Source organism: Myotis yumanensis, unplaced genomic scaffold, assembly GCF_028538775.1.
Source record: "Myotis yumanensis isolate MYYU_CA2020_CCGP unplaced genomic scaffold, mMyoYum1.0.hap1 SCAF_7, whole genome shotgun sequence".
Taxonomy (NCBI): domain Eukaryota; kingdom Metazoa; phylum Chordata; class Mammalia; order Chiroptera; family Vespertilionidae; genus Myotis; species Myotis yumanensis.
The window spans coordinates 36,188,302-36,215,574 of NW_027223758.1; the positions used below are offsets into that span (position 1 = coordinate 36,188,302).

A 27,273-nucleotide genomic window follows, 5' to 3' on the forward strand; every position below is an offset into this window, starting at 1 on the left:
GTAGCCACGACCTCTCTGGCTTGCCCACGGCTCAGAACTAAAGCCTGTGACCTGCTCTGTGGGCACCAAGATGGCCAGGGCTTTCCAGCTTGCCAGCGAGGGGAGGTGTCTCCAGATGTAACATTGGCCACTGCCCAAGCACCTGAGGCCACTCAAATAAATGAAGCACAGGGTTTAAGCACAGGAGGCACATTTTGACCCCATGGTTAGTATTTATGTTTATGAATGAAAACATTTACACTAAAATAAATGAGTTTATCAAGAACAAAAAGCCAATTTATCTCTTTGATAAGGTTCTCTATGACAGTTAAATTGTTTCCATTTTTCATTTTCTTTTTCCTGAAGTCACACTGATTTGGATAAATTATTTTCCATATAGACTTTACAATAGTTGCTAGGTCAGTTTCTTGTTCATATATCTTTTTTAAATCAATTATAGTTTTGGCCATTTTGCTCCCCCTCTTTTGTAAGCTTTTTCTGAAGGCCATTTTTCAATAAAGGGAAATAAACTTTTAGTCAGCAGCAACATATCCTCAGGGTCAAAAGGCCTTGCTGGGTGACTCTACAGATACTATGCTCCTCCACAGCCACCCCTAGGTCCTTCAATCATCCGGGAAGCACCCATCGGGAACCCACGGTTGGAGACTCAGGTCACATACTAAGGCATCTGCACTGGCGTTTAAAATAGATCCAGTATCTCCTGCCCAGCTTTCTAGGTCTCAGGACAGGAAAGCAATGCATGGGGCTGGGGAAAGATTGGGACACCCAACACCCTGGCTCCTCCAGGCCATTACCTCCAGAAGGCCTCGCTTCAGCAGGAACATCTGGTCTGCATAGGAGGTGGTCCCTCGGAGGAAACTCTCCACAGCCCGGGCTTGCCAAAACCTGCGACCCAAATGTTGACCCCTGGCCCAGGTGGCTAAGGCTGCCCTCTTCTGGCCCATGTTCCATTCCCCACGGTACTGGGAGATGTTTGCTGACTTTTCATGTATTCAACATTTATAGACCATCTACCAGGCATCAGGCTTCTACTAGGCACTGGGGACACAGCAAGAGTCCCCAGCTTCATGGAGCTGACAGCATGGTGAGGAAGAGTCTTCTATTTTGTTCTGTCTGGAAGGGGTTTGTGTCTCAGAGAAGGGCTAGCCCCAGTAACGTGAAAATGCCACTCTAGCCTTTGTCCGTTCAGAAGGACAGGAGGACATGGAAGAGAGGGGTGCCAAGGATGCGTGAGGGAACCTGATGGACATGTGTGGACATGTGTGAACGGGCCACTGAGTTTATGCCTGCTGGGCAGACAGAATAGACAGGGGCACATTTGGGCATGGAGCTTACTGACAGCTCACCCCCAGCCCTGATGGAAGGCCTCCCACAACTCCTGTCCATAGCCTTCAGGACTCGGATGAGTCTAAGGAACGCTGAGAAGCCCTTCCTGTCCATGCCCACCTCCCTGTCCATGCCCACCCCACCAGCCCATTGGGAAAAAGGTTTTCCTTTGTCCCCACAGCTCCTGGGGCAGGTCCTGGCTTTGTGCTTTCCACACTGCATTGAAACAAGATCCTTTTCATGCTTGTTTCCCACATGCCAGGGAATCCATGTGGGCAGGGACTGTATCTGCTTTTCTCTTCCACCTTTCCAGCCCCAGCACAGAATAGGTACTTGGTGAATGCTTGGTCAATTCTTGAAATAAACTGCTGGCATGCAGCAAAAGTTAATACAAACCTGCTAAGCCACACAAGGAAAATGGCAATCAAACCCCTTTTTCCTCACAGTAACCAGATGTTGGAGTGGAAGCTGGTGCCTAAAGGAGGTATTTCTAACCGCTTGAGAAACACATGGCTCCTGGGCCCCTCAAGAGTGACAGCTGCCTGTCCCCAGACCTACCTGAAAGATGACTCAGCTGGCTCCTTTTTCATGACCTGCAGCAGACGAGTTAATAAGCCCCTCTTCCCATCACACACCAAACTCCTGAAATAAAACAGACAAAGACACAAGCTTCCAGTCAAGATGGCAGCATAAGTAGACATAGTACTAGCATTCTCCCACAACTATATCAAAATTACAACTAAACTACAGAACAGCCATCATTCAGAACTGCCTAAAATCTGGCTGAATGGAAGTCCTACAACTAGGAATTTGAAGGTGCAGCCACACACAGACTGGAAGAAGGGGTGGAGACACCCACGTGGAGCAGATAAAAATCAGGAGGGATATCTCAGCTGCAGAGGTCCCTCGAGGAGTGAGGCCCTTCCAGCCCAGGGTTTCAGTACCAGGAAGAGAAGTCCCCACAACTTCCAGCTATAAAAAATAGTCAGAATTGTGGCTGAGTGAGACAGAGGACTGCTGGAGTCCAAGGCAGTTCCTCTTAAAGGGCCCATGCATAGACTTACTCAGACTTGCTCTCAGTTCCAATGCTGGGGCAGCAGCTTGCAGGGCACCAGGGACATACGGGGAGGATTTGAATTGTCTGGTATCATGGTAAGGGCTGGAGGAATGGCTTTCTTCCAGACAGAAGTGCTGGCAGAAGCCATGGTTCTTTTTCTGAGCCCTTTCTCCACAGAGCCAGCAGGCAGGCACCATATTGGAGTCTCCATCAACCTGGCTAACACTGTTCATCCCACCCTGGTGATTCCCTGAGGCCACACCCAACTTTCAGGCCCACCCAAGCTCTTTCCAATGGCTTTTCTATTCGAATGGACTGTCTTGGATTATGTCTCAGACTTTCCTAAATCTCTCAAACAAGCAGCATCTGGCCTTGGTGTGCCCCGTACCTCTGGCTAAGTGACCCCAGGCCCAGCACTAGTTACAGTTGGCCTTGGTTCATAGCTTGGCCTTTCCTGGGCACTTCCAAGTCCAGTACAAGTAGCAGCCATCTGCACATCGCTTTGTAGCTCATGTCAGGAGGCCCCAGTCAGAACACAGGCGGCAGCTGACCTTGGCCTGCACCTTGCGGGAGGCCCCAGAGCTATCGCACCCAGTAGACAGCTTCAGACCACATCAAAGCACCACCCAACCATCTCCACACTCAAGGGGTGGACTCAGTAGGCACCACAGCCCTGCTAAAGTAAGTCCTGCTCCAAGGGGAGGGCCCCTGCACAGCTGATCCTCCATTCCTTGCAGCTGATTGGCCAGGGGCTAAATCTCTCCCTTTGGCATGCTAACAGCAAGCAAGGCTCAACTACAATGGAGGGGGTTCACAGCCCACACAGGGGTTGCACATAGAGTACCCAGCTCAGGTAAATAGGCAGGCTATGCCACTGGACACTACCAGGTGTACTGGTTAATAATGCGGATTTTGTAGTCAAAGAAAACACGATAATTTCAAGAGAAACATCAAAAGTGCTTTACTCAAAGTAATGTCCATCGCTAGCTACACATTTCCCCCATCTTTCAGGTAATTTGTGGATACCGTCCCAATAGAACTTTTCTTGTTTTAAGGCAAACCATTCAGAGACCCAATTTTCCACTTCTTCGCACGTTTTGAAGTGCTGCTCAGAAAGTGCGTGTGCCATTGATCGGAACAAGTGGCAATCTGAAGGGGCAAAGTCTGGTGAATACGGCTGGTGGGTTAATACTTCCCAGGCAAGAACTTTTAACGTGTCTTTAACTGGTTTTGAAGTGTGTGATGGTGTGTCATCATGAAGCAAAATTACTTTGCCATGTTTTCTGGCACATTCTGGTCGTTTCACGATTAAAGCGTGGTTCAAATTGATTTGTTGTCGGTAGCGATCAGTATTAACGGGTTTACCTGGTTTTAGAAGCTCCTAATACCACACCTTCCTAATCCCACCAAATGCAGAACACTGTCTTCTTTCCAAAAGCGATTTGGCCTTGCAGTCGATGTTGATGGTTAACCTGGACCAATCCATAATTTTGTGCATCTGGGATTCTCAAAATAAATCCACTTTTCATCGCCAGTCACAATTCGATGCAAAAGACTTTCTTTCGTGCTGCTGAAGCAACATTTTACTGATGACTTTTCGGTTTTCCATTTGTCTTTCATTCGGTTGATGTGGCACCCATTTTCCTTCCTTTAAAATCTTTCCCATTGCTTGTAAACGATCAGAAATTGTTTGCTGAGCAACGTTTAATCTTTCTGCAAGTTGTTTTTGAGTTTGACAAGCATCTTCATTCAATAATGCTTGTCATTGTTGGTCTTCAAACTTTTTCAGTTGACATGGGCGTTCTTTGTCTTTCACATCGAAATCATCACTTTTAAAGCATTTAAACCAGCATTCACAAGTATCTTGAGATGAAGCATGTTCACCATAAGCTTCCCGAAGTATATAACTTTCAGCAGCACTTTTTTTCAAAATAAAGTAATGAATTAAAACTTCCCAGAAATGCTCTTTTTTTGGCACAAAATTCTACATTTTTAAGCGTCAAAATATCTATGATGTTAACACCTTCAGAAAATTTGACATATGAAGTTCTGAAGCTTGCTGTCAATACAACAAAATAGCATACCTATCAAATCGCATATATATAACATATGTGTAACTCCATCTATTGAAAAAAACCGCATTATTAACTGGTACACCTAGTACAGAACACTTACTACATTAGGCCACTCTACCAAGCTTGGGAGACGTAGCAACTCTAGGTAATATATAGAAACCAACACAGGGAGGTGCCAAAATGAGGAGACAAAGAAACATGTCCTAAATGAAAGAAAAGAACCAAACTCCAGAAAAAGAATTGAACAAAACAGAGACAAGCAATCATATTAGATGCAGAGTTCAAGAAACTGGTTATAAGGAGGCTCAATGAACTTAGTGAGAACTTCAACAGCATAAAAAAAGGACATGGAAACCATAAAAAAGAACCAGTCAGAAATGAAGGATACACTAACTGAAATGAAGTATTAATTTATAGGGAATCAACAACAGAGTTGATGAAGCCAAGAATCAAATCAGTGATTTGAAATATAATGAAGCAAAAAATATCCAATCAGCAAGAAGAAAGAAGAATCCAAAAAAATGAAGATAGTATAAGGAGCCTCTAGGACAACTTCAAGTGTACCAACATTTGCACCATGGGGGTACCAGACAGAGAAGAGAGAGAGCAAGAAATTGAACATCTATTTTAAAAGATAATGACAGAAAATGTCCCTAACTTGGTGAAGGAAATAAACATACAAGTCCAGGAAGTGCAAAAACTCAAACAAGATGAACCCAAAGAGGCCCACACCAAGACACATCATAATTAAAATGCAAAAGGTTAAGGACAAAGAGAGAAACTTAAAAGCAGCAAGAGAAGCCGAAACCGGTTTGGCTCAGTGGATAGAGCGTCGGCCTGCGGACTGAGGGGTCCCAGGTTCGATTCCGGTCAAGGGCATGTACCTGGGTTGCAGGCACATCCCCAGTGGGAGATGTGCAGGAGGCAGCTGATCAATGTTTCTCTCTCATCGATGTTTCTAACTCTCTATCTCTCTCCCTTCCTCTCTGTAAAAAAATCAATAAAATATATTAAAAAAAAAAAAAAAGCAGCAAGAGAAAAGCACTTAGTTACTTACAAGGGAGCTCCCATAAGACTGTCAGCTGATTTCTCAACAGAAAATTTACAGGACAGAAGGAATGGCAAAAATATTCAAATTGATGAAAAGCAAGGACCTACAACCAAGATTATTCTACCCAGCAAAGTTACTATTTAGAGTCAAAGGACAAAGAGCTTCCCAGACAAGAAAAAGTTAAAGGAGTTCATCACCATCAAACCAATATCAAATAAAATGTAAAAGGGTCTTCTTTAAGAAGAAGAAAAAAAAGATAAAAAATATGAATAAAACGGCAATAAATACATATCTATCAACAACTGAATCTAAAAAACAAAATATACAAAGAAGCACAACAGAAACAGACTCATAGATACAGAGAATATTTTGATGGTTGCCAGATGGGGAAGGGGTTAGGGAAATGGGTGAAAAGGTGAAGCAATTAAGAAGTACAAATTGATAGTTACAGAATAGTTACAGGGATGTAAAGTACAGTATAAGAAATATAGTCAATAATATTCTAATAATTATGTATGGTGTCAAATGGATACAAGATATATCAGGACAATCACTTAAGTTATATAAGGTCTAATCAATGGGATATACACTAATATATGTCAACTTTAATTACAAAATTGAAGAATGATTTCAAAAAATCTACACCCAATATATAACAGCTAAAACATTTAAATGCAAAATTAAATGCTGAAAATAACTATTTTATACTGAAAAAATCCTATATAATAAAAGCCTAATATGCCGTTCAACCAATCAAAGCATAATATGCTAATGATATGCTAAGGCTGCTCAACCGCTCGCTAGGACATGCACTGATCACCAGGGGCAGACAGTTGACTGGTCAACCAATCGCTATGATGTGCACTGACCACCAGGGGGCAGACGCTCTGACCAGTAGGTTAGCTTGCTGCTGGGGTCCAGCCAATCGGGACTGAGCGAGATGGGCCGGACATGCCCTGGAGCCCTCCTGCGGTCCCACCCCAGCTGGCCAACCTCCTGTGTCCCTCCCCGGCCCCAGTCGTGCACCAGTGCGGTCCCTCAGCCTGGCCTGCACCCTCTCGCAATCCAGGACCCCTTGGGGGGATGTTGGAGAGCCGGTTTCTGCCCAATCTCCCAGGCCAGGCTGAGGGACCCCACTGGTGCATGAATTCGTGCACCGAGCCTCTAGTTTAAAATAAAATAGAGAGAGACATTGGTGGCAGATCTGAGAAGCTAACAGGGGCACTGGGACTGGTCTTCCCACTGACTTGGGGATAAACTTGGGGACATTTCCAGGCTGCCAGGTTGCCCTTTTGCTCTACCTGTGTCCAGAGCATCCCATGGCCCCCTGCAGTCTTAGAACTGAATAGCCAAGTGCATTCACACCTTATCTCAGGCCAGCTTTCCATTCTCAGACCCACTGGCAAGTGATCAAAGGCCAGAAACACATTCAAGAATCAGAGAGGGCTCAGACCTACTGGAAGAAGGGCTATTTACACCAAAAGTGGGTTGCGAACAGGCCATGACAGAATCTACCAGATGGGGCAAATTCTGTGCCAATAGGGTAAGGCAGGGAGTACCCTGAGCCCCTGGTTCAGCTGCAGCCAGCCTTGAACAAGTACCCGTGCCTCTGGGCCTCAGCTTCCTGGTCTAGGAAACAAAGGCAGGAGATGAGAAAATGACTCAGGCCTCATCATGGGGAAAAAAGGAGAAGCGGGCAGGAGTTTTGGACTCTCAAATGTTCTCTTCAAATAAGGAAGCTCTACTTTATCCACTACAGACATTAGGGTGAGACTATGATTTCACTTGAACAAGAGTTCTGTTCCCTTAAACAACAACAACAACAAAAAACCTGAGGATTATGACTCGTGTTGCTGGATATAGTCCTCCTTTGCCCTGACCCTATGAGCCTGAGACTTCCTTGCCCAGATCCAGATGATGAGGCAAGCATAACCCAGCAAATGGGACTTTGCTGAGGGTGAGAGGGCTGCTTCTGTTTGTCCTGCTTGGCTGCAACTGCCGCCATGCAATCAAGGAGGATGTCAGCAAAGGTGAGAGCAAGGGCCGGGGCGGGGGGGGGGGGGGGGGGGGTTAGGGCATACATGACCTTTGTCAGGTGACCTCTCCAAGATCCTGCTCCCCCATCTGTAAAGTGGAGGTGATGATGACACTTTCTTCCTAGGGCTGCTGTGGGGCTCCGCTGACATAATGCAGGTGACGTAAGAACAATGTCTTACACACAGGAGCCTTTAGGACACTGCAGCTACATGTAAGGACAAGTCTGCATACCTGCGTGAACCCATCTGTGTGTCCCAGGGCACACAAGCAGCCAGGATGGGCTGTGGATTAAAGCCGTACCCCATCCATGCTCACCTGTCAGTGTTGAGGACGGCTTCCACCTCGGGGATGTTGGCCTTGAGGGAGATGGCACTGAGTTCATTCAGCTCCTGGTTGTTGAGCAGCAGGTACTTGTTCCTGAAACAAATGGGTTGCAGGGAGCTTCAGGACAGGACTGGGGCCGCCAGGTCAGCACTGAGGAGTGCCCTGCCCTTTTCTTATAGAGAGGGAGGATCTAAGAATCCCCCAAGTACCCTTCCCCAACACCTTGTACCCCCTGAGCAGGCACAGAGGGAGGCATGGAGTCTCCCTGGCCCCAATCCCCACCCCTCTGCCTGCCACATTCACTAGCAAGGCCTCTTCCCTTAGCATCCCAGGCCTTTCTTTTGCCACTGAACGTTCTACTTGATTTCTTTTTTTTTTTTTTAAATATATTTTATTGATTTTTTACAGAGAGGAAGGGAGAGGGATAGAGAGTTAGAAACATCAATGAGAGAGAAGCATTGATCAGCTGCCTCCTGCACACCCCCTATTGGGGATGTGCCCGCAACCAAGGTATATGCCCTTGACCGGAATCGAACCTGGGACCCTTCAGTCCCCAGGCCGATGCTCTATCCAGTGAGCCAAACCGGCCAGGGCTCTACTTGATTTCTTAAAGGCACTTTCACCCAACATGTCCAAACGAAGCTCATCATTTTAAAGGCATACCTCGTTTTAGTGTGCTTCACAGAGGTTGCTTTTTTAAACAAATTGAAGTCAAGACCCTGTACCAGCAAAAAAGGGTAATAAGAGGCTAAGAACTCCTGCCTCACTTCCTAGGGTGGCTGTGAGGACTAAGGGAAAGCTCAGTGCAGTGCCTGGCATAAAGGACGGGCAGGACAATTGGCAGCTCTTATTACAGTATCATGACATGCAGCCACTGTGGTGACAGTGGCTGTCCAGGCTCCCAGGTCCTCCTCCTGAGCCGGGGTCAGCGATGGGACAAAGAAAGGAGAGAAGACAGAGCAACAACTCTCCTTCCAGGGACAGTGTACTTACTCGTGGTGGTCGCTGAAACTCTGGAGAAGCCTCAGAAACTGTATCTTCAAGGTGATGTCCTAAAAGAGATGTGCACCTTGATGTTAAAACCATAGTCACAATGTTCCAAAGAAGCAAACACTCTGGTGAGAGCCTGGGCATACTGCTTTGCTTCTCTGAGCCTCTGTCCTCATGCACGATGAGGACTTTTCTTGAGTCAGAAAACCCTTTGTTGTCTTCCATGCCTGGACAATAGCAGATTAAGCTAATGTGGACTCTTCTTGCTAAAAACACCCCAACATACTGGATTAAAAAGTAACTGAAATTCTTTTAAATATGAGGCTAAGTTCAAAAGAAAGAAAGGAAACTCCATAGAACTCAGAAATGAAGGACTGAGTTCAGAGCTCTGAGCACAGCACTGATGGTGGAGAAGTGAAAATGAGACTCATCTAGGCCAGGGCTTGGGTTTTAATGCCCTGCAGGGACCAGACAGAACTGTGGGCCCATATAAAGCCTGGGAAGTGTATACATTTGGCGAAAGAAGGGTTTCTCTGTCAGGCTGCTGCTGGTGAGAGAGAACCCCAGGAGAACAGCCTCTGAAGTACCTGGCAGACAAAGCAAAGTGCTTATTAATCACTCCCAGGGCCCAGGCTACGCAGGTACTCAGAGAGAAAACAACACGTCCCCCCCCACTCCCAAAGGTGACCTCTCCATACATTACAGAGCCCGAGGCAAGACTCTACCCAAAGTTGAGTCTGAAGACTCAAACACAAGTATTAGTACCCCAAGAACAATCTGAAAGAGACCATAAACATGTATGTTACAAATAATTAAAAAGAGATAAAATGCAACAGAACAAAACATTAACATAATCTGAATAAAAATCAAGTAATTTTTGATAGAATGTTCAGAAATGCCGAATATATTCACTTGAAATTAAAACCTCAGATGGATGGGCTGAAAGGCAACTCCGACAAGACCAGAGAGAAATATGGTGAACAGGAAGGTAAGGCACGGAGGAAAACCCTCAGAACACAGTGCAGAGACCAAAGGGGAGCCATGGCACTAGACCCTGAGAGTTTTGTGCACTTAAAGGTCCCAGAGCACTTTCCTCCTCCTGCTGGTGGTTGAGCCTCCATGTGGCCTGTGAGGCCAGCAGGCAAGGAAGGGTGATCTTCCTTTTGCAAGAAACAGAGGCTCAGAGATTCAGTGATTCGTTCAAGCTCTCCCAACAAGCTGTGTGGCACAACAGGCCCCCCAACTCCCAGTTCATTGCTCGCTCCAGGGTACTGTGACAGAGACAAGGTAGCAGAGAGCCCTTAGTCCCTTTAAAAAGGAAAGCATCCTAAATCCCTTTTTGGATGCAGAGCATAGGTGGTGTGTGGTTCTTGAAGGCAAAACTATCAGTGGATATAATTATAGTGCAGCAGAGCACAGAATGAGGACAATCTTGTTGTTAGATAATGTAGTGGGTGGCCCTGCCTCGAGGGAAGTGAGCCCCCCACCCCCAAGGCATATAAAGGGAAGCAAGAGGAGGCCTAGAGGGACTTCTGCATAGGTGGAGGGGTGGGGTCAGGTCCCTCCCCAAGGTAGATTCCAGTTATGGGATTAATAGGTTATGACTGGAGGTTTCTGCTCTATTCTCAAAGACTGAGATTTCAAAGGGTCAAGAGCAGGTCTTGAACCAACTACTCCTGGCAAATAAAGCCTATCTGTCCCCAGGGTCCCTTGCTCACCGGGCTACAGTCGCAGTTCTGGTTGTGACCATGGAGGACAAGGGCAGATGCTGAATGCTTCCTCCAAATCAACTTGTCAAACAAATTATTAAGCCCCGGGATCAGCTTGAACTCTGCGATCATCCTGTGAACCTGGATGGGGTTGGAAGGCAAAAGCATTTTAAAACTAATGTGAAGAAAAGATGTAGCAAAGCCTCGTGCTGGTATAATAACAACCTTCAGGACAAAGAAAGCAACAGTCAGTAGGGAGTGTTGTGGCTTACAGAAAACATCCACACATTCCCTACCCTGCTCATTAATTCTCACAATATCCTAGGAGTCACACTATACAATAGGACCTCTTTTAAAACCATGCGTTCTGGACTTAGATAGCCCTGGGTTTGTCTCTTAACTCCACCACATACAAACTGTGTAACTGTAAGCAAATTCCTTAACCTTTCTTTTTTTTTTTTTTTTTTCAGGTGATCATCATAGCCAGGTTCCTCCCAGCCAGGTTCCTCCTAGCCAGGTTCCTCTTTTTATTTATTTATTTATTTATTTTTTTAAATTAAATTTTTATTGTTCAGATTACATTTGTTCCTCTTCCCCCCCCCATAACTCCCCTCCTTCCAGTTCCCGCCCCACCCTCCGCCCTCACTCCCCACCCACTGTCCTCATCCATAGGTGCACGATTTTTGTCCAGTCTCTTCCCGAATCTCCCATTCCCCTTACCCCCCCAAAAATAGTCAGTCCATTCCCTTTCTATGTCCCTGATTCATTATAATCACCAGTTCATTCTGTACATCAGATTATTTATTCACTTGATTCTTAGATTCACTTGTTGATAGATGCATGTTTGTTGTTCACAATTTGTATCTTTACCTTTTTCTTCTTCCTCTTCTTAAAGGATACCTTTCAGTATTTCGTATAATACTGGTTTAGTGGTGATGAACTCCTTTAGCTTTTCCTTGTCTGTGAAGCTCTTTATCTGACCTTCAGTTCTGAATGATAGCTTTGCTGGATAAAGTAATCTTGGTTGTAGGTTCTTGGTATTCAGCACTTTGAATATTTCTTGCCATTCCCTTCTGGCCTGCAAAGTTTCTGTTGAGAAATCAGCTGACAGTCGTATGGGTATTCCCTTGTAGGTAATTGAGTCTCTTTCTCTTGCTGCTTTTAAGATTCTCTCTCTGTCTTTTGCTCTTGGCATTTTAATGATGATGTGTCTTGGTGTGGTCCTCTTTGGATTCCTTTTGTTTGGGGTTCTCTGCGCTTCTTGGACCTGTAAGTCCATTTCTTTCACCAGGTGGGGGAAGTTTTCTGCCATTATTTCTTGAAATAGGTTTTCAATATCTTGCTGTCTTTCATCTTCTGGCACCCCTATTATTCTGATGTTGGTACACTTGAAACTGTCCCAGAGGCTCCTTACACTATCTTCACACTTTCGGATTCTTTTTTCATTTTGCTTTTCCAGTTGGGTGTTTTTTGTCAAATCTTTGGTTTGATTCTTGTGCTCCTCTGGTCTGCTATTGGGTATAATATTCTTTATTTCAGTCCGTGTATGCTTACTTTCTAATTTCTTTATCGTAGCATCGAGGGTCTCATTAGTTTTCGTGAGGCTCTGCACAAATTTATGGCAAGCCCTCAAAATTGCGATTCTTAGCTCCATATCCTCCATTTCTGTCATGTTTTTTTGTCTCCGCATCTTTTATGCTTTCTTGGTGCACCCCCTTGTGGTCTTTGTGCGCAGTCTTGTTCTAGCCAAGCCTTAATTGTTGTAGTTAACACTAGAGGGATTTGACCACCAGGCCGACTGGCTGCAGGAATCAGCTGTGTGGAAAACGTCTGCCTTCTGGGGAGGTGCTAATCCAGCCTTTGCCTGAGGCGATCGGCAAATGGCTGTGCGCAGGGTTTGGGCGGGGCGGGATCCACAGGGTGGGCGGAGGGAGCAGTTATGGCCGCTCTCAGTCCCGTTCCCAGAGGCTCTGCTTCTCAGAACCCCGGCAGCCGCTGCAAACCTCGGAGAGAAAGCTGCCCTCAGGTTCCAACTGATGCCGGATAATCCCGCTTCTCCCGTTTGAGTCTGGGTCCCTAGAGACTCGCCCGGATCTGGAGCCCAGAGTCTGAGACTCACTCCCGACCGAAAACGACAACCGCGCCCTCAGCCACCAGCCCGCTTTGCGCGCGCACCTCGGTACCTTTGTATTTTCCACACTGCGCCGCCTCTGAGCTTCGGTTTGCTGTTCTCTTTCCTTCTAGTTGTAGAGTCTCTCTTCAGCCAGCTTTCCTGCGGTTCTGGGTGATGTCCGTTCCGTCTTTTAGTTGTATTTTTGAAATGGTTGTTTGCGGCAGCGGTCTCCGGTGTTTACCTACGCCGCCATCTTGGTCTCTCCAACCTTTCTGATTTATTCCCTGCCTCTGCATATCTATATATATAAAAGCCTAAGCGACCATTAGGACCTAATGACTGGTTGCTATGATGCACACTGACCACCAGGGGGCAGATATTTAACGCAGGGGCTGCACCCTGGTGGTCAGTGTGCTCCCACAGCCAACCTCCCCCTGGCCGGCCAGCACAGATTGCCTGATTGGGGCCTGCTGGCCAACCTCCCTCAATCCCTCCCCGACCCCAGTGCACAAATTCATGCACCGGGACTCTAGTTATTAAAATAAAAATGCCCCTCATGCTTCATAGTAGGATAAATTTCAAGTGGAGGCAAGATAAAAATATAGTAAAATGAAACTAAGAATCCTAGAAAAATCTATGCAAAAGCTTTGTTGTTGTTGTTAATCCTCACCTGAGGATATTTTTTCCATTCATTTTTTTAGAGAGAGTGGGAGGGAGGGGGAGAGACAGAGAAACATCGATGTGTCATCGATTGGTTACCTCCTGCATGCACCCTGACTGGGGCTAGGGATCAAGCCTGAAACTGAGGTATGTGCCCTTGACCAACATTGAACCCGGGACCCTTCAGTCCATGTGCCCATGCTCTATCCACTAAGCCAAGCCAGGTAGGGCTGCAAAAGCTTTAAAAATGACACTGAGAAAGACTTCCTAAAGTAGTATTCCAAACCTAGAAGCCTAGAAGAGTGTTGAATTCAACCACACAAACCTTTTAAAATTCTGCGTGGCAAAACTCACAGTAAGGAAAGCCACAAGTTAAATATGACAGATGGGCCCTAACCGGTTTGGCTCAGTGGATAGAGCGTCGGCCTGGGGACTCAAGGGTCCAAGGTTCGATTCCGGTCAAGGGCATGTACCTGGGCTGCAGGCACATTCACAGTAGGGGGCGTGCAGGAGGCAGCTGATTGATGTTTCTAACTCTCTATCCCTCTCCCTTCCTCACTGTAAAAAATCAATAAAATATATTTAAAAAAAAAATATGACAGATGGGACCATACTCAAAATCTTGTGTCACACTCAGGCAAAAAGCTAATTTCCTCTATAAGGAATCCTACAAATCTCTAAAACAAAAAGACCAACCCTATAGAAAAAATGGGCATAGGATACAGACAGGAAAACATAAAAGGTTCCTCAATATATGCAGTGCTCAGCCTCACTTAGAATATTAAGAGAAATTCAAACACCTAATTTTGTACTTTTTTAGATTGGCAAAGAATGAAAGTTTTATAATCCTGTGTTGGTGAGCTGGGCCTCAGGCATGCTCCCACCCTGCTGGTGGGAGGGCACTGGTACTACCTGGAGAGGAAGGACAGTTTGTAGTATCCCTAAAAATTACAAATGCATATTATATTCCCTTTGACCAGCAATTCTTCTTTTAGGAATTTATACAAAGACAAGTACATATAAATACTAAATGGCACATGTACAAACTTACTCATGGCAACATTATCTGTAATACCAAAATAGACATAACCTATACTTCCATCAATGGGGAACAGTTACATAAATTATGGTACATTCACTTAATGGGATACTTGACACCAGTAAAATAGAATGAAGGTTTTTTGACATGCAGTGAATTGCACATTCATCGAAACATATTTTTAAAAAAGCAAGTGTGCACATGCTATATTATTATGTAAAAAATGAGAGGAATATATTGCTTTTATAAGCACAGAATCTAAAAGGATACATTAATAACTGGTAAAATTAGATGCTTACAGAAGAATCAGAATGTTTAGGATCAGAGGGGAGAAAGCCTTCACTGATATTATTTATCCGTTTAATATAGAAGTACCTTTTTAAAAAACAACAACATATTTTTATTGCTATCAGAGAGGAAGGGGATGGAGAGAGATAGAAATATCAATGATGAGAGAGAATTTTGATCAGCTGCTTCCTGCACGCCCCTTACTGGGGATTGAGCCTGTAATCAGGGCATGTGCCCTGACCAGAATCGAACTGGTGACCTCTTAGTTCATGGGTCGATGCTCAACCACTGAGCCACACCGGCTGGGCTAGAACTACTTTTCAACATTGAACTATATGAATTATTCACCTACTAAAAGTAATTTTTCACATAACACAAAATGAAGCTATTATTACCTCTTTTCAAGGCTGTCATATAAATAAAGTCAGAATAGATATGTAAATACTTGAGCACAGCAACAGTGCTCATTAATTCCCTCTTTACAAGGGGCAATGGGAGTTCAGCAGGGCTGCCTTGGGCAGGGCAGTGAAGATGCCACCCTAACTCAGGTGTCCCGATCCTAAAGCCTGCCCCTTCCCAGCCCACCACACGCACACATTTATCAGGGGACACCAGAATCTGACAAAGCTCTGTGACTCTGGGCAGTGTTCTTCTTTGAGCCGAGTCTCTTGATGGGAAATGAATTGTTGAAAGGACTCAATGAAGTAATATAGGGGAAGCTCAGGGCCTGACTTACAGGATGTGCTGAAAAAGAAGAAAAAAAAGACTGCTCTATTGATTACATTCATGATGATGAACGGGGGATGGAATTTATGGATGTGGAGAGCATTTCCTCCAGTCTAATGATTCAATTTACCCAAGACCAGTCACAGAACTTGGCCCAAAAGCACAATAATAAGGCCACTCTTGGGCCTTGCCAAGGAAACCCTTCCCCTTGCTATCCTGGTCTAGGCAGGGTCTGTGCGCCCATGTGCCCACAGGGCCTGGCACACAGCAGGCGCTCAGTAACTGCTGACTGTGCAAAGGACGAGCCAGCAGAGCACTGGCTCTCGGTTGGGCCGGATTCCAAGACCAGCCGATGGTCCCACCCAGGAAGCAGTGTAATCACAGTTTAACTAAAGACAACATGACTCACAGAAACTTGGTAACAGGAAGGCTCAGGAAGCAGGGAACTGCTATGTTTGGGATAGAAGAGTCAGGGCAGCAATTTAAATCCTGACTCTACCAATGCTTGGCACCTGAGAGCAGGGCCCTTTGTGCACCTTGGTTTTCTTGAGCATCAAGTGAGGGAGAAAAAGGGGTCACCACATGTTGTATAAGTTACCAAATACCTGAAAATTCAAACATAAATAACTGTGAAAGTACCTCAAAAAAGTAAAGCACTTAGTACATGTAAGACATTATGACTATTACTTTTTGTAACAAATCTATCCCATACTGAAGGAAGGAGCCCCAGTGCTGTGGATGTCAGGGTGGGATCTCACCCAGTGAGATCCTGGTTTTTAAATACCACCTATATGCTGATGACCCCCAAAGTGATACCTCTAGTGCTGGCCTCTCCCCTAACTCCAAGTGTGGATTCTAATAGACACCTCACACCTAACTTGTTCAAACTGTACTGCTCACCTTCTTCCCTATGCCTACCCTTCCACTCCTTACCACCTTAGCCATTTCAGTAAATGGCAAATCCATCCTCCCCCTTCTTAGGCCAAAAACTTCGGGAGGAATTAAGGAAGTCATACTCAACTCTTCTCTCTTATGCCTACATCCAAACTATCAGCAAATCCTACCTGTTCTACCTTCAAAACAGATCCAGAATGCAAGTATTCCTCACGACACCCACCACTTTATGCAGGTCCTAGCTGTCATCTTTCACACAGCAGCCACAGGGTCAGCTTCCCATTTCACTCAGAGCAAAACACCAAAGTCCTTAACGTGGTCTATGAAAGCTGATGCAATCCGGCTCTGTGCAACCCCTCAGCCCTCCTCTCCTCATTGCTTTTCTAGTCCATCCTCATGCCCCTAGCCTCCCGTTTCCTTATTGGTCTCCCAACCCACCAGGCATGCTCCCACCTCAGGGGCTTGCTCCCTCTACCACGCAGGCTGCCTTGGGGGTCCGCATGCTTGGCTCCCCTCTTTCTTCAGGACACTGCCATGCCAGATGTTCCCCTTCAGTGAGTTTCCCCATTTACACCATCTAGAATTGTTCCTCACATGTACAATGGGGAAACTGCACCCGTCTCACACAGAGGTGGGTGATGGTCCGGTGTCTGAATCAAAAGGTATGAAAGGACCACTGAGCACAGCCTCCACTCCCCTCTACTCCCCCTCCCCTATGCCTCGTTTCATCCCTAGAATAATGCAGCTAGCAGGAGAGGGCTCCTTCTCTACCTTAAAGAAGATGCTGCATACTTCCAAGACCCTCTATCTCCCTTTGTAGGTTACGGGCCCTTGCTCCTCCCTCCTGGAACTACTTGAAGGCTTAGGGAACCCCAGCACACCTGGAGTCCCCTGGTAGCTGCCTAGTTTTCATAATGTGACACAGTGCTGGGCTCTGGCCCACCACCGCTAGCCCCCATCAGACTGGCAAGTCCACCAGTGCATCGACAGAGCAGTCATCTTGCCAGTCACTGACCATTTATTCTTCATGTTAAGGTCAGGTAACATAGCTAAACTGTCTGTTCTGCAGGGCACCAATGCTTTGCCTAGAAATGCTGCCCACAGCAAAGTACAGAGGAAAGACTGTGAGCTCTGGAATCAGACTGGTTTCCTCAGAGAAAAGGAAATCAACCCTAATGCTTGCTGGGCTAGAGAGCCACTCTGAGAGGCAGCCTCGTGGAGTACGCGGCGTACCACAACGCCCAGGAAGCACTGGCATCCGACTCCCTGCCTGAGATGTGGGGGAGAGGCCCACCTGGTTTCGCTGACGCCCCATCAGCAGCACGCAGAGGACATAGAGCACTTCCAGTTTGTACATGATCTCGTGCATAATCTTCATGGACTGGGGCAGCTGGGTCCGAGCTGAAGTGTGAGGCAGGCCATTCTCCTCAGAAGCCCCTGGAGGAGAGAACACAATGGAGGCTGAGACAGCCACCAGGAGAGAGGGTTGAGTCACTGCCTGTGAGGAAACATGTCTCTGTCCCTCAAACCTGTAGCCATTACACTGGGCCCTGAGACACTGACAGAGAATTTGAAAGCCACAAAACCCCTCCAGGCCCCCAGAGGCCAGGCAAGCTTAGGAACTTAGGAAAATAGACTCTGCAGTTCCAGCTCATCAACTTTAACATACACTAAAAATGTTCTGACACAGCCAATGCAGTAACATGACCCCAGACATTCCTTTCTCCTGTCACCATCAAATGCCCCCCAACTTCCCCACCGCCCCAAAAAGTACCCTGTCAGATGTTTAGCAGCAAATTGGGTCACACCCTCCTCAGGTCAAAAATGACTCCGAGTAGTTGGTCCCTCTCTACCTAGATTCCACAAAGGGGCACTGCCGAAAACTGGGAGGAATTCTTTTTGAAGATTTTTCCACCCCATTTTTCAAAGAACCTTCTAAACTTTTCTAAGGTTCATCTTTCTAAGGCAGTCTGGGCATCACAATTGCTGCTAGTGATACAGATAAACATATTCTCTACTAGCAGATTATCATTTCACCCAATTTCATTGTTAGTAACAATAGCAGCAACTACGTAGTATTCATCATTTGGTAGGTTCCAGGTACTGTGTTTTGGGCTTCAGGTAAACCACCTAATTTTTCCTATGACCCAATTAATGAAAAGTCTCCATGGGTCACGCAGGTCACAGAGGAGTGTAGTGTTGGGAAGGCGGTAGAGCGAAGTGATAAAGACTGATGGCTCTGGGATTACAACCTGCTGGTAGGCCTTAGACAGCTCTGTAAACTGGGAATAACTGCAGTGCCACAGTGGATGGCTAGGGTGACTGAGGACTGAATGAGAACACACGAACACCCCACCACCTGATTCTTGGGAAGCCCCACTCTTAGGTCCCTGTTATTTTAAAAGGTTACTGGTCAGAGTCAGGATACCTTAGGATTACTTCCCATCAGTTGTCCTCATTTTAAATGTGAAAAGGTGAGTCAGTAACTACTTACTAAGGTCCTTTCAAGCTCCTATTGGACTGAAAAACGCATGGTACAGAGCAGTGGTTGGACATCAGATATATTCAGGAAAGATACATGCAGAAGTCACGGTGATTTCTGCATGTTGATATCATGATATAAAAACCTAACCTACTCTACCCTATAGACTGAAACTATTTTTTCCAGCCATATTATGTCAATAATATAAAATTATAACTCTGAAGAAGACCAGTTGCTGAATGAAGGATGATTGTTAACAGAAGACTCTGGGGCCAGACTGCTGAGTCTGGACCTGAGCTCTACCATTCACTAGCTGGGTGCTGGCCTTGGATAAATTTATTGATGTCGCTATGCTCCCCTATCCATCCTCATCTGTAAAACAGAGATAATGACAATAGTACCTATCTCTTACCAATGTGGCAAAGATGAAAGGATTTAATATATTGGAAGTGCTTAAAAACAATGCCCGGCACACATACGTTAAATAGAAATAAAAACAAACTCTGATGCTTGCTCGCTACTTTTTTTTTTCTTTTTAATCTGCAAGCTCTTCTTTTTTAAATCCTCATCCAAAGACATACTTAGAGAGAAGAAGGGAGGGGGAGGGGGGGAGAGAAAGAGAGAGGGAGGAACATCAATCCTTTGCCTTCCACACGTGCCCCAACCGGGGATTTAATCTGCAACCCAAGAATCGAACCGGCAACCTTTTGGTAAAGAGGACGACGCTCAACCAACTGAGCCATTCCAGCTGGGCAATCTGCAAGCTTTTAATGACAACTAAAGTTACAGTGGGCAAAGACTTAAGAAAAATTTACCGGAGAAAATCTAATTGAGAAAATTCTATTTTATTCTCATATATTTTTCTGCAGATTGGAAGAAAAACCGTAATTACAGACAGTCCTCGGGTTATGTCGAACTCAACGTATGTTGTTTCGTGGTACGTTGTTTCGTGGTTACGTCGCCATCTCCATTTATAAAAAAAAAAAGTTCCATTATTTCAACATATGTATATATGTGCTTTATGTTTTTTATTATTTATTTACCACAAGTAAAGGTCAGGAATTATCTTTAATTGTTTTTTACTGTTTCACTTCATTACTGCTGTGTATGTGCTCCATGTGAGTGACGTAGGTGCTTATGTAGATGGGTTCCGACTTATGGCGAAATCGCGTGACATCGCATCGTAGGAACAAATCTCCGACGTAACCCAAGGACCTCCTGTACTCAATTTCTATGTTGGGATACCTTGGCCCATCTCCCGGAACAATTTAAGAGTCAACTAATCTGTGAAAAGAATCTAAAGAGCTATCATGTAGATTTCTGCCTCTGCTGTACACTTGTGTGGCCTTGAAAGCCTCGGCATCCTCATCACCTAGCTCAGAGAGTCCTGGGGGTGACTGAGGAGAGGATGTCTCTGGAAGGAGCAGGTGTAGCATATGGCATACAAGTCCTTCTCAGTAATAAACGTCCGTGGAAAAAGAGACACAGGCAGCTCAGGTTCTTCCCCAAGTCACTGCCAACCTTTGGTGCGAGGTTTGTAAGAACCCCTAGGATAGGTATTTTCAAGAAACAGTCCCCAAAGTAATGGCCAGAGCTTAGTAATAAGGTAAGTCCCAATGATGAGGGCGGGAAAACTAGTTTAAGAGGCCTGCACTTCCCTCCAATCTCTTAAGCTCCACCAAACTGATTAAAGTGGCCAACACACCCCCTTTCCAGCCCCAGCACAGAATAGGTACTTGGGTTGATGAATAATTCATACTATACAATTCACCCATTTAAAATGTACAATTCAGTGGTTTTTAGTATATTCAGAGTTGTACAGCCATCAACACAATCAATTTTAGAGCATTTTCATTACCCCCCAAAGAAATCCTACACTCATTAGCAGCCACTCGCCATTTCCCAACTCCTCAGCCCTAGGCATCCATTAAATTACTTTCTGTTTCCATGGATTTGCTTATTCAGGACATTTTGTATAAATGGAATCATACAACATGTGCTCTTTTGTTGGCTTCTTTCCCTTAGCACAGCGTTTTCAAGGTTCATTCAGGTTGTACCATGTATCAGTATTTCATTTTTTAAACTGCTGAACAATATTCTATCATATATCATATTCTGTTATCTATTCAGCAGTTGATGGACAGTTGGATAGATTCATGTTTTGGCTATTATAAATCTGTTGCTATGAATATTCATGTATAAGTTCTTTTGTAAACATATGTTTTCATTTCTCTTGAGTATATACCTAGGAATGGACTTTCTGATAACATGATAACTCTTATGTTTAACCTTTTGAGGAACTGCCAGACTGTTTCCAAAATGGCTGCAGTATTTTACATGCTCCCAACAGGGAATGAGAGTTCTGATTTCTCCATATCCTTGCCAACACTTGTGTGTGTGTGTGTGTGTGTGTGTGTGTGTTTTAAATATATTTTTATTGATTTCAGAAAGGAAGGAAGAGGGAGAGAAACATCAATGATGAGAGAAAATCACTGATTGGCTGCCTCCTGCACAGCCCCTACTGGGGATCAAGCCTGCAACCTGGGCATATGCCCTTGACCGGAATCGAACCAGGGACCCTTCAGTCCACAGGCCGACGCTCTTTCCAGTGAGCCAAACTGGCTAGAGCTCCTTGTCAACACTTGTTATTATCTGTCGTTTTGATAAGCATCTTGATGGGTGTGAAGTGGTATCTTACTGCAGTTTAAATTTGCATTTCCCCACTGACTAATGATGCTAAAGTATCTTTTTATGTACTTATTGGCTATCTATATATCTTCTCTAGAGAAATATCTATTCAGATCCTTTCCCCACATTGTGAAATGGGTTGCTTCTTTATTACTAAGCTGTAGGACAGTGATGGCGAACCTTTTGAGCTCGGCGTGTCAGCATTTTGAAAAACCCTAACTTAACTCTGGTGTCGTGTCACATATAGAAATTTTTTGATATTTGCAACCATAGTAAGACAAAGACTTATATATTTTTATTTATTTATATATTTATTTATTTTTTAAATTGTTTTATTGCTTAAAGTATTACAAAGAGTATTACATATGTCTCCTTTTTTTCCCGCCCTTAACAATCCCCCGGCCTCCCCTACCCCCCAGTGTCTTATGTCCATTGGTTATGCTTATATAAAGACTTATATTTTTGATATTTTATATATTTAAATGCCATTTAACAAAGAAAAATCAACCAAAAAAATGAGTTCGCGTGTCACCTCTGACACGCGTGTCATAGGTTCGCCATCACTGCTGTAGGAGCTCCTTACATATTATAAATTCAAGTCCCTTATTAGCTATATGGTTTATAAAAATGTTCTCTACCCTCAAAAATATTTTTCCAGCCCTAGCCGATTTGGCTCAGTGGATAGAGCGTCGGCCTGTGGACTGAAGGGTCCCTGGTTTGATTCCGGTCAAGGGCATATGCCCGGGTTGCAGGCTCGATCCCCAGTGGGGGGCATGCAGGAGGCAGCCGACTGATGATTCTCTCTCATCATTGATGTTTGTCTCCCTCTCCCTCTCCCTTTCCCTTCCTCTCTGAAATCAATAAAAATATATTTAAAAAAAAAAGTTTTTCCATTCTGTGGGTTGTCTTTTCACTTTCCTGATAGTGTTTGTTTTTTAATCCTCACCAGAGAATATTTTTTACAAATTTTTTAGAGAGACTGGAATGGAGGAGAGGTGGAGGAGGGGGAAAAGGAGGAGAGCAGAGAGGTGAGAGAGAGAGAAAGAGAGAGAAAAAAACATCAATGTGAGAGACACACACTGATTGGATGCCTCTGGCATACAATCAAACCTGCAACCCAGATACGTGCCCTTGACTGGGAATCGAACCTGCAACCCTTCAGTGCACAGGCCAGTGCTCTAACCACTGAGACACTGGTCAGGGCCTGATGGTGGGTTTTTTTTTTTGAAGAAAGAAAGGTTTTCATTTTAATGAAGTTCAATTTATTTATTTTTAATTTTGTTGCTTGTGCTTTAGGTGGCATCTAAGAAAACATTGCCAAATCCAAGGTCATGAAGATTTAATTCTATGTTTTCTTCTAAGGGTTTTATAAATTCAGCTCATATATTTAAGTCTTTGATGGCTTTGAGTTAATTTTTACATATGATGTGAAGTAGGGGTTTTCAACTTCATTCTTTTGCATGTGGATAACTAATGGCTCCAGCACCATTTGTGTAAAAGACCACCTACTATTTCCCAAATTGAATGGTCTTAGAATTCTTGTTGAAAATCAATTGACCATATTAAGTGGGTTTATTTCTGAACTCTCAATTCTATTTCATTATACTAGTATGTGTCTGTTTATGCTGGTAGCACACTGTTGATTCCTGATGCTCTGCAGTTAAGTTTTGAAATTATGAAGGGTGACTCTCCCAATTTTGTTTTTTTCCAAGATTGTTTTGGCGTTTCTGGAACCTTTGCTTTTCCATAGAATTTTAGGACCAGCTAGTCCACTTCTGCAAAGAAGCCAGCTGGGATTTTGACAGGAACTGGGTTGAATCTGCAGATGGATCTGTAGATCAAGATGGGGAGTACTGCTACCTTAAAAATACTGAGTCTTCTGATCCATAAACACAAGACATGAGATGTCTTTCCATTTATTTAGGTCTCTTTAATTTCTTTCAATAATGTTTTATAATTTTCAGAGTATAAGTTTTGCATTTATTAAATGTATCTCTAAGTACTTCATTCTTTTTGATATTCTTATAAATGAAATTGTTTTAACTTCATTTTAGTTTGTTAATTGCTACTGTAGAGAAATAGAATTAATTTCTGTATGTTGAGCTCATATCTTGAAATTAAGCTTCTATCTTCGTTGAACTCATTTACTAGTTTAGTGGTTTTTTAGTGAATTCTTTAGGTCTTTCTATAGAAAAGATCGTATCATCTATAAATATAGTTTTACTGCTTCCTAAACTAGATGCCTTTTTTAAAAAAATAAGTTTTGTTTATAGTTTCACTGGGGAGGCAGGTCCATATAACGCCCCAGACTTTCCTCCCTTCAATTTTATCTGTATGTGATTACAGTGAGAATTACTAGGTTTGTATAATCTGACCCCATCCTGCTGGCCAGAGTCAAATGCTTCAGGGTTGGGCAAATGACCCAAGATGGGCCAGACTCCTTCACCATGTAGCTGGAGCCGAGACTAGAACCCTACACATTTACTAGGCAGCCTACTCATCAGAAAAGAAAAAAGAGAAGACTAAAGGAAAAGGAGACAGAGCAAGAACTCTTTGGGTTCCTAAGAATGCTCTGGTTATTGGCTCCAAACAGTCTCTCTGATTGTGCTACCAAGCCATAGTCCCTCCAATCAGACTGGAACCCTTAGAGCGGTGGTTCTCAATCTTCTGGCCCTTGAAATACAGTTCCTCATGTTGTGACCCAACCATAAATTTTCGTTGCTACTTCATAACTGTAATGTTGCTACTGTTATGAATCGTAATGTAAATATCTGATATGCAGGATGGTCTTAGGCGACCCCTGTGAAAGGGTCGTTCCACCGCCAAAGGGGTCGCGACCCACAGCTTGAGAACCGCTGCCTTAGAGGGAGTTCAAAGGGATTTCTGTCACTAGCTAGCAAAATAATCTTAATAATCATGCTCTAGGATTCCCTGAGGAAAAATTCTAGTTAGAGAAAATTTCAATTTATCCTCTTTGGGAAAGAGGTCAAGAATGGCTTCAGGAATCCACCTCTCAGGAGACCCACTACAAGTACCTTGACTGTGCTCTGATTCCTCATTAGCCACTCGCATCAGAGCATCTAGCACCAAGGCATTGTCGAGCCATGTGTACCACTCCTCCAACTCCTGAAGGAAGCTGGCTGTGCCCGTTGACTCTGATACCTTTCGAGTTGCCAGCTTGCAAAGCCGTTCAACAAAGCCAGGGATGCTGAGAAGGGCCGCTGCAGAAGAAAGAACAAAAGAAGAAATGTTCAAAACAGAGACCAGCTCTAAAGCCCTGAACAAATTACCAGCCCCTCACCTGCATGACAGGAATGATTTCTAACCTGACAGCAGCTATTCAGCCACAGTCTCCCTTTAAAATGAAAGGCCAAACAACGGTAAAATAGTAATAAAGTTATAGAAACACATAATTTTAGTAGATGCAAGGAAAAACACTCTCTTATATCTACTGATGGAAATATAAATTAGAATAACTTATGCCTTAAATCTGTGTGTCTTTGAGCCATGGGGTCTATTACTGGAAATTTACCATAAGGAAATAACCAATTATGTAATACAAAGACAGCTGTACATAGATGTTCAGTGGCGTGGTTTCTATAATAACAAAAAGAAATAACTACATGTTCATTAAGAGTATATTGATTAAACAGGATATATTCAAACAACAGAATACAACACAGATACTAAGAATGGTGACACATACCTCTCTATACAGTGACTCCAAAAGATGTTTAAATTTACTTACAAAAAGGTGCTTAAATGTTACTTAAACAGTATCGGCTTGGGTCTGTTTTCTTAAAAAATTTGAAACTTTACTTCTTTAAATATGTACATAAAGAAAAGATATGTTCTAAGGCATTTACTGTGGTTGTTTCTGAGAAGTGCATATAAATGCTTCTTTTAAAACTACTTATCTATAGTTTGATTTTCCTGTAATAAGCAAGTACAGGGAAGAAAAAAGGCAGAAGAAAAAAAGGTAAGCCTTTTTAAAAAAAATTTGAATTCTTTATTGTTGAAAGTATTACATATGTCTTCTTTTTCCCCCATTGACCTCTCCCCAGCTGCTCCCACCCCTCAGGACGTGCCCTCACCCGCTACTGTCTGTATTCATTGATTATGCTTATATGCATGCATACAAGTCCTTTGGTTGAACTGTTACCCCCCTCCCCCATCCTCCCTTGCCTTTCCTCTGAGGTTTGACGGTCCGTTCGATGCTTCTATGTCTCTGGATCTATTTTTGATCATCAGTTAAGCCTTTTTTTTTTTTTTCTTAACCCAACTCCTCTAACTGGATAATTATTCAACTCCTATGAGTAAGATAGAAATCCTGATCAGCATAAGAGAACATAATAAACTTAGAAAGCAGGGAAATCTGGGTTCAAATCTTGTCAATATCATTAACCTTCTTTAAAATAAGGCTAATATCTGTACATATTTGCTTGTATGTGCATTAAATCTTCCAGGAAGGATAGAAAATAGCAGCTGCTGAAGGCAATGAAAATTAGGCCAATGGGAATAGAGTGGGAGGGAAACTTTTCAATGAACACCATTTTGAATCTATAGATTTTTTTGAAACAGGCAAACGTGTCATCTAATTCAAACCTAATAAATATTTCATAATATCAATATATTACTATTAATTTGGTAGTGTATGATATGGTACTGGAGTTCTGTTTAAAAAGAGTCATTATCTTGTGGAAACACTAAAATATATACAGGTGAAATTTTTATGATGTCTGGGATTTGCTTCAAAATAATCCAAAGTGAGGAAGGGAAGCCCAGCTGGTGTGGCTCAGTAGCTGACTATCTATCTATGAACCAGGAGGTCATGGTTCGATTCCCAGTCAGGGCATATGCCAGGTTGAGAGCTCAATCCCCAGTGGGGGGCAGGCAGAAGGTAGCCAATCAATGATTCTCCCTCATCACTGATATTTCTATCTCTTCTTCTCCTTTCCTCTCTGAAATAAATTTTTTAAAATATATATATTTTAAAGTGAGTAAGGGAGAAGTGAATGGGGGTAGAGATAGAGATAGAGACAGGCCATCAGTTGACAACGTCTAAGTTAAGTGATGGTTAAAGGAAGATCAGTATACAGTCATGTGTGTCATATATGTCTCTACTTTTATATGTGGGATGTTCCCCATAATGAAAAATTTTAAAGTAAAATTCAAAAAAATATTAAAGAAAATTCTTTAAAAATTTTAAAACAAAGTAATTAGTTAGGACGATTATATAAAGTCATATAAATTTAGTCCCAGCACAGAGCTAAGCAAATAATCTTAGCCCTCTTTCCATCCTTTATACATTAGGGAGTGACTAGAAAATAATGTTTGACCTCATTTTAAAAAAGTGAATTAAAACTACAAATTAACTTTTCTTTGAAAAGTTAAACACAGAATTATCATATGATCCAGCAATTACACTCCTAAATATATACCTCAAAGAAATGAAAACAGGTGTTCAAAAAATACATGTACACACATGTTCACAATAACCAAAAGATAAAAACCCAAATGTCTATCCAACAAAAGGACAAACTGTACTATATACATACAATGAATATTATTCAACCATAAAAAGGAATGGAATAGTGACATGCTACAGTGATTGACATCATGCTAAGTGAAAGAAGCATGATACATGGTACAAAAGGCCACATATGTATGATTCCAGAATAGACAAATATACACACAGAAAGCAGGTGATTGCCAGGAGTTGAGGATAATGGGAAATAACTGCTTAATGTGTATGGTTTCTTTTTGGAGCAATGAATGGTTTTGGAACTAGATAGATAAACATAAATGCACAGT

At 43.5% G+C, this 27,273-nt stretch overlaps 1 protein-coding gene across 1 annotated transcript in view; it reads right to left on the reverse strand.

Moving 5' to 3' along the window:
* The window catches only part of LOC139013836 (ER degradation-enhancing alpha-mannosidase-like protein 2), a 148,011-nt gene that overhangs the window by 3,902 nt on the left and 116,836 nt on the right, over window positions 1–27,273 (reverse strand). Inside the window, exons 17-23 of the mRNA XM_070420194.1 lie at window positions 24,495–24,680; window positions 17,584–17,726; window positions 10,579–10,710; window positions 8,864–8,922; window positions 7,862–7,963; window positions 1,885–1,968; window positions 795–885 (exon numbers count right to left, since the gene is read on the reverse strand). Coding sequence (XP_070276295.1) covers window positions 795–885; window positions 1,885–1,968; window positions 7,862–7,963; window positions 8,864–8,922; window positions 10,579–10,710; window positions 17,584–17,726; window positions 24,495–24,680 — 797 coding nt within the window. The remainder of the gene's footprint in view (window positions 1–794; window positions 886–1,884; window positions 1,969–7,861; window positions 7,964–8,863; window positions 8,923–10,578; window positions 10,711–17,583; window positions 17,727–24,494; window positions 24,681–27,273) is intronic.